Source organism: Erpetoichthys calabaricus, chromosome 5 (genome assembly GCF_900747795.2).
Source record: "Erpetoichthys calabaricus chromosome 5, fErpCal1.3, whole genome shotgun sequence".
Taxonomy (NCBI): Eukaryota; Metazoa; Chordata; class Cladistia; order Polypteriformes; family Polypteridae; genus Erpetoichthys; species Erpetoichthys calabaricus.
Genome location: NC_041398.2, coordinates 247,640,136 through 247,658,073, shown reverse-complemented (window position 1 = coordinate 247,658,073; position 17,938 = coordinate 247,640,136). Strand labels below are relative to the sequence as shown.

At 42.5% G+C, this 17,938-nt stretch overlaps 2 protein-coding genes across 6 annotated transcripts in view; one reads left to right on the top strand and one right to left on the bottom strand.

The window, feature by feature from the left end:
* inpp4b (inositol polyphosphate-4-phosphatase type II B) overlaps nucleotides 1–17,938 on the bottom strand; it is a 533,162-nt gene that overhangs the window by 145,454 nt on the left and 369,770 nt on the right. For all 5 annotated transcript variants that reach the window (XM_051928128.1, XM_051928130.1, XM_051928129.1 and 2 more), the window contains 2 exons: nucleotides 17,411–17,623; nucleotides 10,887–11,028 (listed from right to left, as the gene is read on the bottom strand). In XM_051928128.1, the coding sequence (XP_051784088.1) occupies nucleotides 10,887–11,028; nucleotides 17,411–17,623 (355 nt within the window). The remainder of the gene's footprint in view (nucleotides 1–10,886; nucleotides 11,029–17,410; nucleotides 17,624–17,938) is intronic.
* Nucleotides 1–17,938, top strand: part of LOC114652371 (interleukin-15-like) — a 523,178-nt gene that overhangs the window by 296,572 nt on the left and 208,668 nt on the right. The gene's annotated exons all lie outside the window — the stretch shown is intronic.

Sequence of the window (17,938 nt, the reverse complement as noted above, 5' to 3'; positions counted from 1 at the left end):
CCATTACCCAACCTTCTATATCCTAACACAGGGTCACGGGGGTCTGCTGGAGCCAATCCCAGCCAGCACAGGGCGCAAGGCAGGAACCAATCCTGGGCAAGGTGCCAGCCCACCACAGAGCACACACACATGGGCCAATGTTGGATATCCAATCCACCTAACCTGCATGTCTTTGGACTGTGGGAGGAAACCCACACAGACACGGGGAGAACCCGGGAAGTGAAACCTTATTTTGAGGCAGCAGCGCTACCACTGCACAACCGCGCCGCCATTATGGGAATGATTTTAATGGAAACAGGTAACAAAAAAAACAAAACAGAGATGCCCATTGGCAAAATAAAATAAGTTAGAGAGGTAACCACTGCCACGACTTTTTCCCTCACAGACAACAGGAGCATTGCAAGGGAAGACATCTGATGTCACTTCCCTTCCTGAACTGGAAGCTTCGCCCCTCCTGCCAGGGACACTAAATATTTAAATGATGAAGAACATGAAGGTCAGCATTCCCTTTGGACCCAGTGACTGATCGTGACAAAACTCCCAGCTCAGATCTTCCTCAAAGCGAGTTGTAGTCGGACCACACCAGTCCTATCGTTGATTTCTGTTGCTCTTTCTTTTGTTAAATTGTGTAAGATCTCCATGTAAGAAGTCAGTGGATCCAAAAAGTCCAAAGACATGTGAGTCCCGTGAACTGACAACACTAAATTGGCCTGTGTGTGTGTGTTTGCCCTGCGCTGGACTGGCCTCCTGTCCAGGGTTTGTTCTTGCTTTGTGTACTGTGCCAGCTGGGTTGGGTTCCAGCACCCAAATGTGACCCTGGTCTGGATTAAGCTGGTTAGAACAGGACATTTTCTACAGTTTGAATAATAAAAATTTGTTCACAAACGTTAAGTTTGTCTAAAAGGATTCTGCCTCAAAAGCATTCATGGGTACCACTTGAATATAAGCAAAAGTGGGCCTGGTGACTGGCATCTTGCCCTGGACTGGTTTCTGCCCCACGTTGCCCCTGACTGAGCTGCTTTATGTGCCAGTGAAGAAATGGAAGCAACCTGGAAACCTCTGCAAGGTAACACAGCCATTTGTAAGTTGCTTTGGACCTGCTAAATGCATCCGTAAATACCTGCACTACACTGTGCCACTGTCTGGTGGTGAGGACTGGCATCACTTTGGGTTGAAGAGTCAAACTTAAATGTGAGAGCAAAAATAAAATAAAATAAAATAAAATGAAAACGGGCTTCCATTTCTGGAAGGCAGGATGAGTCGTCCATGTTGGCTCATCTCATTTAGCTTAGCAAACATTCAATTACGACAGCTCTGACAGATCAAAGGAGCCTTGAGCGACCTCGGGGAGACATTAATCCCTCGCTACATCAGTGGGGTTAACAGTGCGGTCAGAGATGGGGGCCAAAGTGCAGCGCCGAGACGCCTGGAAATCCCTTGTGCAAAGTGCACTAATCCTCCATTAGTGGAGAAAACGCTTGTCCGCTGGCACATTGAGCGTCAAATCACGTCCGGAGCGCTCAGCCCGCCGCCGGGGAGTTGGGGAGGGGGGCCGAGTCACGTGAAAGAAGTCTCAGCGGGGGCTTAGGGGGGCACAAGGGACTGAGGCGAGTTCTTTCACTTTCATCTTACATACAGACGTGTGAAAAAGTCAGGACACCCCTCGTGGTGTTTTTTTTTTTTCTTTTTTTAACATATGTGGACCTACCAAGACCACTCAAACAGACAAAGACCATATAATGTGACAAGTCGTTCATTCTTTAGTTTCGCAAATTCAAATTTCGTATGTGAAAAAAAGGTAAGTCCACCCCTCCTGGTGTGGTGTGCAAAATCTGTACATTTTTGTCTATACTTTCATTTTGTTTTGCTCAAAACAAAAACTACATTTGTTTGTGTAATTTGACACCATTCAGGGGTTTTAGGATTATGATTGAATAGTTTGTTGATCATTTTGACTTGTTTTCAGTAAGTTTCTTTGTTTTAACATCTTTTTGTTTTTCCTTTGTTTACGTAATGATCTGAGTAGCGTTACGTGACCGTGTCTGCTGCACTGCTTACACTGTAAGAGGTCGTCGTTGTCTTCTTCATCTTTTCCCATTTCTACAGGTGGAGTGGTGGCTCTGAGGTTAGAGATCTGCACTGACAATCGGAAGGTTGCCAGTTCGAATCCCGTAAATGGCAGTAGGGACTCTGCTCTGTTGGGCCCTTGAGCAAGAAGGCCCTTAACCTGCAATTGCTGAGCGCTTTGAGTAGTGAGAAAAACATTATATAAATGCAAAGAATTATTATTAATTACATGGAGTCGAGGTTTAATGATAATATAATTTATCAAGATTTACCAATATGTTTCTATGAAAAGGCAGCAGACACAACACCTGCTATCCCTCAGTGGATATTCCCTTCTCAATTGCTACTGCTGGTCAGTTTCTGAACAACAAGTAGGCCATGACTTAGCCGTTTTCCTCATTGATTCTAATTCTGGTTCTGCCCCTTGGTTTTATTTGATCGATCTCATATTTTTCTCAGTTCCAAGCTCTGCTTGTTCTCGGCTACAGTTTCTGTTTCAGAATCTTCATCTCCTGGTCCATATTTTGCTCATAATAATCTGAAAAGTCTTGTAACACATTAGCATCGAATACAACTTCCTTCTTCTTTCTGTTTTCACGTCTACTCAACGACCTGAGTAGCATTACACGACCGCGTCTATTACATTGCTTACTTCCTAAGAGGTTGTCCTCTTCTTCTTCTTCTTTTCCACTTCATTTCTTCCCACTTCTATATGGCATTGATGTTTTCATGGTTTGATGATGTAAAAATGGCAGCGGACACAACACCTGCTATCCCTCAGTGGATATTCCCTTCTCAATTGCTACTGCTGCTCAGTTTCTGAACAAGTAGGCCATGGGTTACCCGTTTTCCTCATTGACTTTGATTCAGGTTCAACCGTTTGGTTTTATTTATTTTGATCTCATATTTTTCTCGGTTCCGAGCTCTGCTTGTTCTCAACTACGGTTATTGTTTCACGATTTTCATCTCCTGCTCCGTATTTTGCTCATAATAATCTGAAAAGTCTTGTAACACATTAGCATTGAATAAAACTTCCTTCTTCTTCTTCCTGTTTTCACGTCTACTCAACGACCTGAATAGCATTACACGACCACGTCTGTTACATTGCTTACTTCCTAAGAGGTTGTCCTCTTCTTCTTCTTTTTTGTGCACTTCATTTCTTCCCACTTCTACATGGCATTGATGTTGATGATGTAAAAATGGCAGCAGGCACACCACCCGCTATCCCTCAGTGGATATTCACTTCTCAATTGCTACTGCTGGTCAGTTTCTGAACAAGTAGGCCATGGCTTACCCGTTTTCCTCATTGACTTTAATTCTGGTTCTGCCCCTTGGTTTTATTTGATCGATCTCATATTTTTCTCAGTTCCAAGCTCTGCTTGTTCTCGGCTACAGTTTTTGTTTCACAATCTTCATCTCCTGCTCCATATTTTGCTCATAATAATCTGAAAAGTCTTGTAACACATTAGCATCGAATACAACTTCCTTCTTCTTTCTGTTTTCACGTCTACTCAACGACCTGAGTAGCATTACACGACCTCATCTATTGCATTGCTTACTTCCTAAGAGGTTGTCCTCTTCTTCTTCTTCTTTTCCACTTCATTTCTTCCCACTTCTATATGGCATTGATGTTTTCATGGTTTGATGATGTAAAAATGGCAGCGGACACAACACCTGCTATCCCTCAGTGGATATTCCCTTCTCAATTGCTACTGCTGGTCAGTTTCTGAACAAGTAGGCCATGGGTTACCCGTTTTCCTCATTGACTTTGATTCAGGTTCTACCGTTTAGATCTCATATTTTTCTCGGTTCTGAGCTCTGCTTGTTCTCAACTACGGTTATTGTTTCACGATTTTCATCTCCTGCTCCGTATTTTGCTCATAATAATCTGAAAAGTCTTGTAACACATTAGCATTGAATAAAACTTCCTTCTTCTTCTTCCTGTTTTCACGTCTACTCAACGACCTGAATAGCATTACACGACCACGTCTGTTACATTGCTTACTTCCTAAGAGGTTGTCCTCTTCTTCTTCTTTTTTGTCCACTTCATTTCTTCCCACTTCTACATGGCACTGATGTTGATGATGTAAAAATGGCAGCAGGCACACCACCCGCTATCCCTCAGTGGATATTCCCTTCTCAATTGCTACTGCTGGTCAGTTTCTGAACAAGTAGGCCATGGCTTACCCATTTTCCTCATTGACTTTAATTCTGGTTCTGCCCTTTGGTTTTATTTAATCGATCTCATATTTTTCTCAGTTCCGAGCTCTGCTTGTTCTCGGCTACAGTTTTTATTTCACAATCTTCATCTCCTGGTCCATATTTTGCTCATAATAATCTGAAAAGTCTGGTAACACATTAGCCTCGGATACAACTTCCTTCTTCTTCTTTTTTGTCCACTTCATTTCTTCCCACTTCTACATGGCATTGATGTTGATGATGTAAAAATGGCAGCGTACACAACACCTGCTATCTCTCAGTGTATATTCCCTTCTCAATTGCTACTGCTGGTCAGTTTCTGAACAAGTAGGCCATGGGTTACCCATTTTCCTCATTGACTTCAATTCTGGTTCTGCCCTTTGGTTTTATTTATTTCGATCTCATATTTTTCTCAGTTCCGAGCTCTGCTTGTTCTCAACTACGGTTATTGTTTCATCTCCTGCTCCATATTTTGCTCAAAATAATCTGAAAAGTCTTGTAACACATTAGCATTGGATAAAACTTCCTTCTTCTTCTTCCTGTTTTCACGTCTACTCAACGACCTGAGTAGCATTACACGACCACGTCTGTTACATTGCTTACTTCCTAAGAGGTTGTCCTCTTCTTCTTCTTTTTTTTCCACTTCATTTCTTCCCACTTCTACATGGCATTGATGTTGATGATGTAAAAATGGCAGCAGACACACCACCTGCTATCTCTCAGTGGACACACCTTCTACCCTGAACATGTAGGCCATGGCCCATCCATTTTTTGATTCTGGTTCTGCCCTTTGGTTTTTCCCTGAACAATCTCACATCTTTCTTGGTTCTGAGCTCTGCTTTAACTCGACTATGATTTTTGTTTGATGATCTTCACCTCCTGATCCATATTTTAGTCATAATTACCTGAAACGCCTCATAACACGCTTGTTCAGCATCAAATAAAGTTTGCTTTGGAGCAATTTGGTATTTCTGAATGTTTTAAACATTTGAGATTCATGCTGTGTGTTTTGCAAATTATTGTCTCTAGGCATTTGTTCATTTTTATTGTTCTGTTTTTGGTTTGCCGCAACGCTATTTCGTTTTTCATGGACTGCACCATTTTGTAGTGACATTGTGACAATGTGATGTGTGGCTGGCTGGGGGCGTGGCTCCAGGGGTTGCACTGTGTGGTGTCATCGGCGCGACTCAGTCAAACCCGGTGGTGAAGGCCTATAAAAGTGTGTTGTTATTTTGAGTGTCGAATACCAATCTAGGAGGAGTTACCCTTCGGGAGTTTGCTTAGTGTTAATTGGATTGATTTCTCGTTTATCATTATGATATCATTAATGATTACATCTTGACTGAAGAAGGGGCCTGAGTTGCCTTGAAAGCTTGCATATTGTAATCTTTTTAGTTAGCTAATAAAAGGTGTCATTTTGCTCGACTTTTCACTTCGTTTATCATTTTAATTTATAAAGGATTTATAATTTCTATGATCTTCACTGATTACAGATCTGTCAAGCATCTTGGTTACTGACTTTCTGACATGCGCTACACCTACGGTTCATACCCCATCTTGTTATCCCGTTAATAAAATAAATCTGCCACACTTTACTGCAGATACGTATAACCCATGGCCCATGAGCAGTCCTTTCGTTGACCGTATTTGTCCATATTAAGACTACAAAAGTATGCGGATTTTAATTTTTCTTTTTCTTACTTATTCATAGTTACCTGAAATGTGCCCGTGGTGTGTCTTTGCTTCAAACAAGGTGCCAGGCTGTTTTGCATTATGGAAAACTGACATTGGGCTCACGGGCACTGCCCTTGCCTGGTTTAGTTCTAATTTATCAAATTAATTCCAGTATATACAGAAATGTGCTGACAAGACTCCATCATTATACTCAGAAATTAAATATGGTGTCCCGCAGTGGGACCTTTACTGTTTTCACTTTACATGTTTCTACTGGGGCGGCACGGTGGCGCAGTGGTAGTGCTGCTGCCTCGCAGTTGGGGGACCTGGGTTTGCTTCCCAGGTCCTCCCTGTGTGGAGTTTGCATGTTCTCCCCATGTCTGCGTGGGTTTCCTCCTGGCGCTCCGGTTTCCTCCCACAGTCCAAAGACATGCAGGTTAGGTGGATTGGCGATTCTAAATTGGCCCTAGTGTGTGCTTGGTGTGTTTGTGTGTGTCCTGAGGTGGGTTGGCACCCTGCCCGGGATTGGTTCCTGCCTTGTGCCCTGTGTTGGCTGGGATAGGCTCCGGCGTGACCCTGTGTTCAGATTCAGCGTGTTGGACAATGCATGGATGGATGGTTGGATGTTTCCACTGGGAACTCTCATTAGAGGACATAACATTAATTTTCACTGGCATGCCGACAACACCCAATTATACTTTTCTTTTAGACCAGTGGTTCCCAAACTTGATCCTGGAGACCCACTGTGGCTGCAGGTTTTTGTTCCGACCAACTTCCGTTTTTCATTGGACTCTTTAGCCTAATTAAGCAAGTCAATTATCACTTTCAGTGTTTTGGAGTCAATGTAGAAATTGCAAACTAAGTTTGGTAGATTTTTACTAAAATGTAATAAGCAGTTATATGGGGATTATGTAGGCTTTTTTTTAAGTCGTTAAGAGTATTTTCAACCTAATTTTCATTCTGTTTTTCTAGGTGTTCTGGTTACTTAATTGATTATTTACTAATTAACAACTCTGACACTGAAGTCATTGCTGCATTCATCATCCTGGGTGTCTGCTGTGCTGGTTGTTAATTGTCTCTATTAGGGTTACAGTGCATCCGGAAAGTATTCCCAGCGCTTCATCACTTTTTCCACATTTTGTTATGTCACAGCCTTATTCCAAAATGGATTAAATTCATTTTTTTCCTCAGAATTCTACACACAACACCCCATAATGACAACGTGAAAAAAGTTTACTTGAGGTTTTTGCAAATTTATTAAAAATAAAACAATTGAGAAATCCCATGTACATAAGTATTCACAGCCTTTGCCATGAAGCTCCAAATCGAGCTCAGGTGCATCCTGTTTCCAATGATCATCCTTGAGATGTTTCTGCAGCTTCATTGGAGTCCACCTGTGGTAAATTCAGTCGATTTGACATGATTTGGAAAGGCACACACCTGTCTATATAAGGTCCCACAGTTGACAGTTCATGTCAGAGCACAAACCAAGCATGAAGTCAAAGGAATTGTCTGTAGACCTCCGAGACAGGATTGTCTCGAGGCACAAATCTGGGGAAGGTTACAGAAAAATTTCTGCTGCTTTGAAGGTCCCAATGAGCACAGTGGCCTCCATCATCCGTAAGTGGAAGAAGTTCAAAACCACCAGGACTCTTACTAGAGCTGGCTGGCCGGCCATCTAAACTGAGCGATCGAGGGAGAAGGGCCTTAGTCAGGGAGGTGACCAAGAACCCGATGGTCACTCTGTCAGAGCTCCAGAGGTCCTCTGTGGAGAGAGGAGAACCTTCCAGAAGGACAACCATCTCTGCAGCAATCCACCAATCAGGCCTGTATGGTAGAGTGGCCAGACGGAAGCCACTCCTTAGTAAAAGGTACATGGCAGCCCACCTGGAGTTTACCAAAAGGCACCTGAAGGACTCTCAGACCATGAGAAAGAAAATTCTCTGGTCTGATGAGACAAAGATTGAACTCACGTTTGGAGGAAACCAGGCACCGCTCATCACCAGGCCAATACCATCCCTACAGTGAAGCATGGTGGTGGCAGCATCATGCTGTGGAGAACTGGGAGACTAGTCAGGATAAAGAGAAAGATGACTGCAGCAATGTACAGAGACATCCTGGATGAAAACCTGCTCCAGAGCGCTCTTGACCTCAGACTGGGGCGACGGTTCATCTTTCATCAGGACAACGACCCTAAGCACACAGCCAAGATATCAAAGGAGTGGCTTCAGGACAACTCTGTGAATGTCCTTGAGTGGCCCAGCCAGAGCCCAGACTTGAATCCGATTGAACATCTCTGGAGAGATCTTAAAATGGCTGTGCACCGACGCTTCCCATCCAACCTGATGGAGCTTGAGAGGTGCTGCAAAGAGGAATGGGCCAAACTGGCCAAGGATAGGTGTGCCAAGCTTGTGGCATCATCTTCAAAAAGACTTGAGGCTGGAATTGCTGCCAAAGGGGCATCGACAAAGTATTGAGCAAAGGCTGTGAATACTTATGGACATGGGATTTGTCAGGTTTTTTATTTTTAATAAATTTGCAAAAACCTCAAGTAAACTTTTTTCACGTTGTCATTATGGGGTGTTGTGTGTAGAATTCTGAGGAAAAAAATGAATTTAATCCATTTTGGAATAAGGCTGTAACATAACAAAATGTGGAAAAAGTGATGAAGCGTAGTGAAGACTTTCTGGATGCACTGTATGACAGTTCTGTATTTAGTGAGGGGTATCATCTAGAGCTGCATTTTGCCTTGTAGTTTGTACTGTTGTGTTGTATTTCTGAGGTGGCCATGACAGACTGGCACCATTCGCTCTGTGAAGATGATTACTTGTGTTTGGATTTACCGCATATTTTAATAATAATAATTCATTACATTTATATAGCGCTTTTCTCAGTACTCAAAGCGCTATCCACACAGGGAGGAACCGGGAAGTGAACCCATAATCTTCCACAGTCTCCTTACTGCAAAGCAGCAGCACTACCACTGCGCCACCTGTGACACTCATTGAGCGCCCAACCTACCGGGGTTGGGGGGGGAGGGGGTCTCTCTCTGAATTGCCTTTCCTAAGATTTCTTCCATTTGATTTTTTTCCCTACAAGGTTTATTTGGGGGAAGTTTTTAGTCAAGGCTGGGGTGCTGTCAAAAAACAGGGGCTGTTAAGGCCCACTGAGGCATTCCTTGTGCGGTTTTGGGCCAAACAAGAATTCAATTGTTGTTGTTGGGGCTGAAGTGCTATTTTGCCGAGCTTTCCTATTTCCATTTCTTGCCATACCATGGTGGGTATTTCAGGTGCTGGTTCCACAGGTGGGGGCAGGATGAGGTCATTCTCAGAAATGCCACCCGCAGTTATAAAAGGCACGAAGATGAATGGAGTGTGGTGGCGGTGGCACATCGTTATCTCGACATATCGATGGCTGCTTTGTTCAGGCGATAAAGAGGCTCAAAGCAGATCTCTGACCCTGCCACTCACAAGTCCATAGTGGGCCGTGAATGAAGAAAAGGCCAAAACCTGAATTACGGATGAGGAAGGCGTCCATTAATCATTGTCTTGCTTTCCGTTTTTGAGTGCTTTTTATTTTTATTACCCCCACGTCAGAAGATTGCTTAAAAGGTGGGTAGACATTTCCAACTCCCATTGAGACTTGTGCTATCAGGCCAGTTTACAATGTTGCTTGTACCCTACAGGGATGGTTATATAAAATATTACAAGGAACGTATACAATCTTTATCAAACCCCCAATTCATAATAAAGATGTTCCAAAAAATAACAGTTAAATATTGTCATTGTTCATTTAACATCAATTGTTAATGGGGGGAAAAAAAAAACCTTTAGATTTCATTAGTGCAAAAATACAGTATCGAGTTTGAACGTTAGAGGATCCCCTTCTGGGCTCAGTCATGCTGTGTAATATCATCTCAGGCACATAGGGGGTGCCGTCACTAACTACGTCACAGTCCTGAGAAGGCAGTGACAGCAACTGACCCCGCCCCTTTTGGTCCGAGCCCTATGAAGCCCTGGCACTTCTGCTGTTTTATTTTGAACAGAGCAAACCACCAGATGGAGCTCCTCAAAAATGAGATCTGCTCAAGAAGAGCCGTCGAAGACGCTAAGCCAACAGGGGGGCTTCTCTTTGTTTTGTTTATTTTGTTTCAAAACGACAAAAGTTCAAAATCAATGACCCGGTTTGTGCGACAAAATTTCTTTCTGTGGACTTCATCCTTCCCTTACCTGACCGTCACAGTCACTGCCAATAATACTGGCACTCGGTGTTTTACACAAATGGCCGTGTACTACGAGGAGGCTCCTCAGGTCAAATACCCAACTCTTACATACACAGAGTCATAGCCAAAGATATTGGCACCTCTGCACCTCTCCCAGAAAAGTGTGGCAACTCCAAATGCTTTGGTCTTCATGTGTTTATTTCTATTCTTTGCTTTGGAACAACACAGAAAAGCAGAGAAAAAAAAGTCCAACAGCTGCTCTTTGTACATTTCCTGGATCTTTACTGTCTGCATTTAATCTTTTGATGCATCTTTTAGCTTCGTGTTCTCTCACCCGCATTGGGCTTTGGTATTATTCCTGCTTTGTTTTTGGTACTAACCTTGTCTTTGATATTCAACTACGTCTTTAACAAATTCAGCTGCCATTTCACCTGTGAACAGCACACTGGGGGACGTAGCTCTGGATATCGCATCGATTTCAGTTGGTGACGCCACTCTTTAAAACTCAACGCCATGGACTTCACGCTATCCGTGACTGACGAGTTTTGATGAACCGTGGTTGGTGTTGCTCTGAATTTACACATTATAAATCCAATATGAATATGCTGCCACAAGATTGCTTAGCAGATTACTTTTGGTACTGATTTCTGATTTACAACTTGGGACTTTCGTGATCCAGATGTGGCACAAAAAATGTACGCAGGGAAGAGAAGGCATTTCTTACCGTTATTATGGGAGACGACAGGGTCTTCTGGTGGAGGGTCAGTTGATTCACAGTCCTGTTCCTTCTTCTCGTGCTCCATTAGTCTGTCTACCAGGGCGATGATGCAGTTTAAGCTCTGAGCCACGTTCACCCAAACCCGGTCCTGTAAGACAAAGAAACGGCCATTACAGGAGTAACAAGAGACCTACGCCCAGGGGCCTGAAGACAGACATGTTCTACTTAGGCTACAGTGGATACCGAAAGAGGTCAGAGCCCTTCACTAGATAGATAGATAGATAGATAGATAGATAGATAGATAGATAGATAGATAGATTTTAATTTTAGTGTAGTCGGCAGGATTAGATAGATAGATAGATAGATAGATAGATAGATAGATAGATAGATAGATAGATTTTAATTTTAGTGTAGTCGGCAGGATTAGATAGATAGATAGATAGATAGATAGATAGAATTTAATTTTAGTATAGTAGGCAGGATTAGATAGATAGATAGATAGATAGATAGATAGATAGATAGATAGATAGATAGATAGATAGATAGATAGATAGAATTTAATTTTAGTATAGTAGGCAGGATTAGATAGATAGATTGATTTTAGTTTTAGTGTAGTAGGCAGGATCATATAGATAGAAAGATACATTGATGTGCAAGGCACTATATAACATTATATTCTGCCTTGGCTAAAGATTAAAGAGCAGTTCCAGTAAGGCACTATAAAGGCTGTTAGTATGAGGACCCCTTCACCTTGCACCGCCCCCCAATCCCCCCATCTCTTCACACGTTCCTGCTGCCTAAATGTCCTCAGTGCTGTTGTGTCACAGAGAGGATGTGCAGCGTTGTTCACAATGGCCACCAGTTCTGATCTCATTCTTTGCTCCTACAGTGGGTCCAGATGGTGTCCTGTGACCACAGCCTGCCTTCTTCACCTGTTTTTTGATTCCGTGGTCCTCTCTTGAAGTGACGATACTAGTCCGTGCCACACAGTGGCCGCAGGTACAGGGTGGCACTGCCCATGTTGAAGGAACACAATGAGAACTCAGAGTTTGTTCTGCTCGTTAGAACAGATAGAAAACGGGGGCAGTGCATTTGAACTGGGTGTGCAAAATCTGCCAAGATAAGATATGGCAAGTTTGTGCTTTAAAGAAGGAAACTGGTAATGGGTGAAACTTAAAATATGATAACTTTAAGTCATAAACGCTGGATAAAGTAAGGTCATAAAAGGCGTAAGCACTAAGTTAACCAATCATTTTACATGTTAAAGTTGTATAATCATGAATTAGCTCATCTCATGCAGCCACCCTAAAAGATAAAAAAATGTCTGAATCACTTTGCTCGGGAACATTCTCTGATCAGCTTTACTCTCTCTTCAAAGAGAAAATAAAGACGCATTGGTAAGCTTCATTCCTGCCTCGCTACTTGACTCAAAGGGGGTCCTTGTTGTCTTAACACTCACAAAAGATAGACAGATAGATAGAGTGAAAGGCACTAATGATAGATAGATAGATAGATAGATAGATAGATAGATAGATAGATAGATAGATAGATAGATAGATAGATAGATAGATAGATAGATAGATAGATAGATGGCATCAGAATCTTCAAGGTACATTCTGGCAAAGCTCAAATGAGCCTTAATGTGGCCTTTCGTGAGAACTGGCTTTTTCCTTGTGACCCTCCCAAATAAGCCACAATGGTGCAGCACTTGTGAAATTGTTGTCACACACACACCATTAATGACCACTCTTTGCCATCAAATCCTGTAACTCCTTCAGAGTGGCCAGTGGTCTCTCAGTAGCCTCTCTTGTCAGTTTCCTCCTTGATCTTCCATTCAGTTTGGAGGATCCAGGGAGGGTTCTAGTCGTACCAAACACTCCTTTATGATGGACTTTACTGGGCTCCTTGGGATTGATGAAGCCTTTGAGATGTTTTGGTCTCCATGTCCTGCCTTATGTCTGTCCATAACTCTATCCCTGAGATCTTTTGAAAGTGACTTGCCCCCCATAATCAGTTGTTGGCTGTCAGTTGCTCTACCAAGCAAGGGAATGAATGAGCCAGGAAGAGCTTCACTAATCCCACTCATTACAACTGATCACAGCTGGGAGGAAGCCAGTAACTGTAATGGGAATGGTGGGCACTGACACCTGAGTGAGTTTAGGAGGGGGGGGGGGGGGGTGATCCTTTATTAATCTCAGTAGGTCTTGTTTCTGATTTTTTATAATTTTTCTGAACTGTAGCTATCATATCTTTCTCCTGGATGTTATAGACTGCATTGAATAAGTAAAGCTGGGAAGAAATATTTATTGTGAGTGTTTACATTTAAGGCTGTAAATCAAAAAAAATGGGAATATTTCAAAGGGGGATTCTTTTCTATAGCCGCTGTACATGTATGTGCTGTCTGTAAATGGTCATATTTCCTTTTTTTCTCTCTTTCTTTCTTCTCTGTTTTGCCATTTTCTGGGGAGTGCATTATAGAAGGGTTCAAGGGGGTGGTCATATTAATTAGTATTTGTTTAGTTGTTCCAGATTTGGGTAGGATTGCTTAAAGGGTGTTTAGAGTTTTGTTTGGTTGTTTATAATCTATATTCTTCTTTGTTTAATTAGCTTAATTGTTTGGGTGGTTATTTTCTTTTGTAAATTCATAAATGACATCTCCAGCTGAGAAGATCAAATTGGGGCTAAAGTTCTGTCTGCTTCCGTTCCCAATAGAATTAATTTTTCCTAAGAGTTGGAAATTCGCGTGTGTGCCGGGCTCCTCATCCTACTTTAAGAGGAACTCGCTACAGAGTCTTAAAGAAAATTGCAAATGTTTTTTGCCCATTTTCATCAAATGCAGTCTTCCCAATTTGTTCTTTGCTTTGGGTGTCAATGGCTGATCGTCGTCCTCGTCACAGCCTTGAAGCCACAGGAACGAAGTGAGTGAGTGGAGGGCCAGCCAATCGTATGAAGAGAAGTGCAGAGGCGGAGCTGGTCAGTAACGAGGCTCTCACTTGATGAAACAGGAATACAACTAAGACTCTGCAGATAATTGATTACAGATTGTCACTAGATATGGAGTCGATGCCACGACCAGCTGCGACGAGGTGACGGTACAACGGCATCCCAGTCACAAAAATAAAAATCGGGAGTGGTCTCCCCTCGACTTTCTCATATACTCAGATATGGGGATGTATATTTGAGGAGTAAACCGCAAGACAAGGATTCTATTTTTATATTATGTGCATTAAATAACCCACTACACTACACTTTTTTTTGAAAGTCTTGCTTCCTGAACAGTTTATGCCGATTGTGACCTACTGGGTATGCACAAATCTAGTTTTGGTTTTACTGCATCACGTAGGAACTCTGAGAAATAGACATTTATATGTTTATTGGCAATAACATATTTAGTCCCATTTATGTTTCACATAAGCTATTAAATTGAACAGAATTCAAAGTGTTTTGCTCCTGATTTTCTTTTGTATTCAATGTCTGGTGCATCACGTTGCAGTGTCCAATAGTAGTCAGCAAGCATTGACGGATTCCAGTTGCCCTGGTATCGTCTCTCCATTGTAGCAATGTCCTGGTGAAACCTTTCGCCGTGTTTGTCACTGACAGCACCGAGATTTGCAGGGAAGGAGTCCAAGTGTGAGTGGAGGAAATGAATCTCGAGTACCATGTTGCACTTCATTGTCTTATATGCTTTGAGAAGTTTGTCTACCAGCTGACTGTAGTTTGGGGCTCTGTAATTACCCAGAAAATTGTCAAAGATGTCTTTGAAGGCTTTCCAGGCCCAACTAACAGATCTTCAAACCGCTTGTCACTCATAACATCTCTGATCTGGGGACCAACAAAAATGCCCTCTTTGATCTTGGTGTCAGTTATTCTTGGGAACATCTGTCTTAAATAACGAAAACCTTCGCCTTCCTCGTTCAGTGCTTTCATGAAATTCTTCATGAGTCCCAGTTTTATGTGAAGAGGAGGCAAAAATATCTTTGCCCGGTCGACAAGCGATTCATGTGCCACATTTTTTCTGTCCTGGAACTAACTTTTTACGGGGTGGCCAGTTCTGTCGAGAATAGTGCGACTCTTTGGCACGGCTTTCCCATTCACAGATGAGACAACAGTACTTTGTAGAGCCGAGCTGCAGTCCTAGTAACAGAGCGACGACTTTAAGATCTCCACAGATATTCCAGTTGTACCTGCTATACTGGACGTGCTTCAGCACCAGTTCCATATTCTCGTACGTTTCTCTCATGTGTGCTGCATAGCCAACAGGTACTGAAGGATAAACGTTGCTATTGTGTAGCAGAACAGCTTTCAGGCTTAACACTGACGAATCAATGAAGAGACACCACTCTTCTGTTGTGATCAGAACCCAAGGCTGAGAACAATCCTTCAAATGTCACAACAGAAACAGAGACTGTCGACTTGTGCAAAAAATTTGGTTATATCACAATGTCGGCCTCGAAACACAGAAATGTTCGTACCTGGTGACAGCAAACACCATTCCTGCAGTCTCAAACCCAGCAGCTTGGCTTTTGCTTGTGACAGACCCAAATCTCTGACCAAATCGTTCAGTTCGGACTGTGTTATCAGATGTGGGTCACCTGATGAGCACGGGTCAAAATCCGGGTCAGTGTCACTGTCAGTACCCTGCATTGCAGTTTCTTCATCTGGTTCATCTAAGGTCCAATCCTCTGGTGGTGTCAGAATTGGAAGACTGTCGTCATGTGGCATGGGTCTCATTGCTGAAGGCAGATTAGGAGATTCAGTTGACTTCTTGTTTTCGACAGAGTGACCAGACACATTAGACAAACAGAAGTAACAGTCCATCACATGGTCTTTCTGTTCTCGCCATATCATCGGAACAGCAAACGGCATCGTGTTTCGAGTGCCTCTGAGCCAGGCTCTCAGACTGACAGCACATGTCACACAGCTAATGTCAGGCGCCCATTCCTTGTCTTGATCACCAGCCGAAATACAGATGATAAGCTTTCTTCACAAGAGCAGTCATCCAACGTCTCTGAGGTGCCACACACAGATATAGCAGAATGTATCGCGGCTGTGACGACATTGACGAGACACCAAAACATCTATAGCGTCGAGCTTACTTACTGTTCTATCGCTACAGATACTATACTGATACTCTACACACACACACACTGACTATCGAGATTAACCACATGAGCAGGATCGCTGTATGCAAGCCACCTTTATAGCGTGTGAGACACCGTCAAGCTCCTTCAGACCTGCCCAGGATGTCAACTTCCACAGAACAGATGCCAACCTTCCCTGATTCCATGTCTGGACATTCCCAGGCTGCACAAACCGTTGTTGATAAGTCGCATACGGGAGCGAAAATGTTTAGATACAAATACAAGAAAAAAACTGAAACGGTACGTGATGGGAAAATTTGGTTGACCAAAGTGGAAGCGTCCTCAAGTTATCATGTTTATACACAGACACACACACATTGACAGACAGACAGAATTCCAAAAATGGCATTTTCGGACTCGGGTAGGTCTAAAATGTCGAGATTCATCAAAATCTTGAAATGGAAGTTTTGGACAATTACAATACTTTTTCTATTCTTCGTATACGACAAAGTCAGGAAGGTCCTTAACGTCAAGATTCATTAAAATCTCGACATTGAAGTTTTGGACAATTACAATTCCTTCTCTATTCTTCATATACGACAAAGTCAGGAAGGTTCTTAACGTCAAGATTCATTAAAATCTCGACATTGAAGTTTTGGACAATTACAATACTTTCTTTATTCTTCGTATACGACAAAGTCAGGAAGGTTCTTAACGTCAAGATTCATTAAAATCTCGACATTGAAGTTTTGGACAATTACAATACTTTCTCTATTCTTCGTATACGACAAAGTCAGGAAGGTCCTTAACGTCAAGATTCATTAAAATCTCGACATTGAAGTTTTGGACAATTACAATACTTTCTCTATTCTTCGTATACGACAAAGTCAGGAAGGTTCTTAACGTCAAGATTCATTAAAATCTCAATATCGAAGTTTTGGACAATTACAATACTTTCTCTATTCTTCGTATACGGCAAAGTCAGGAAGGTCCTTAACGTCAAGATTCATTAAAATCTCGACATTGAAGTTTTGGACAATTACAATACTTTCTCTATTCTTCGTATACGACAAAGTCAGGAAGGTCCTTAACGTCAAGATTCATTAAAATCTCGACATTGAAGTTTTGGACAATTACAATACTTTCCCTGTACTTCGTATACAAGAAAGTAAGAATGACTGGATCTTAGACTTCTACCACCACCTCTAGATACACAACAACGTGAACACACTGCATTGTGGGTTCAGTTGAATGTTGCTCGGCTACGTGGAGTGTTGCATTCATGGCCTGTACTACTGTAGGAATTTCTGAAGGCTTCTCAGTTTTTCTCTGGTGTAACCACAGGCTCGGCCACTCGGAGGTTGTTTCTGGGCCGCATGTGACCCCAGGGCCGCCATTCAAGCTGAAATAAACACAGTTAAGAGAAACTGAACAAAAAATATCCCTTACCCATTCTTCATCATCATATTCTGAATGCTGGGGGATGGAGTCTTGGCGCTTCAGCGTTGACTGGCACCGCTCCTTGGGCGAAGTCTGATTTGCGCTGATGTTGTTGCACACGGGCGAATTTCCTTTGGAGACATAGCCAGGTCGGGCGGTGTAGAGGGCCAGCAGTGCGTTCTTGACCAGTTCATCTTTCAGCACGTGTACAAATTGCTCTGTCTGTAAATCAATCAATCAATCAATCAATCATTCACACTTCTTTAATTACAGTCACCACTTACTGATCGGTTCTAATCTGTTTCCTAAAATCAGATTGGAAAATGAAAAACTGGATATCAAAAAAGTAGGGAAATGTAAAAAAATAATAAAAACTCCACATTTCACTGAAGCCTGGGCACCGGTTCATGGGGTACTCACCTCCAGCAGCACCAAACCGTTTGCACCAGTTTCGCTCTCCGTGTCAATGTCTGATGACCAATTCACGTTGTCATCAGCATCACTTGACTCAACTGTTACGGGCGGTCAGGACCACTC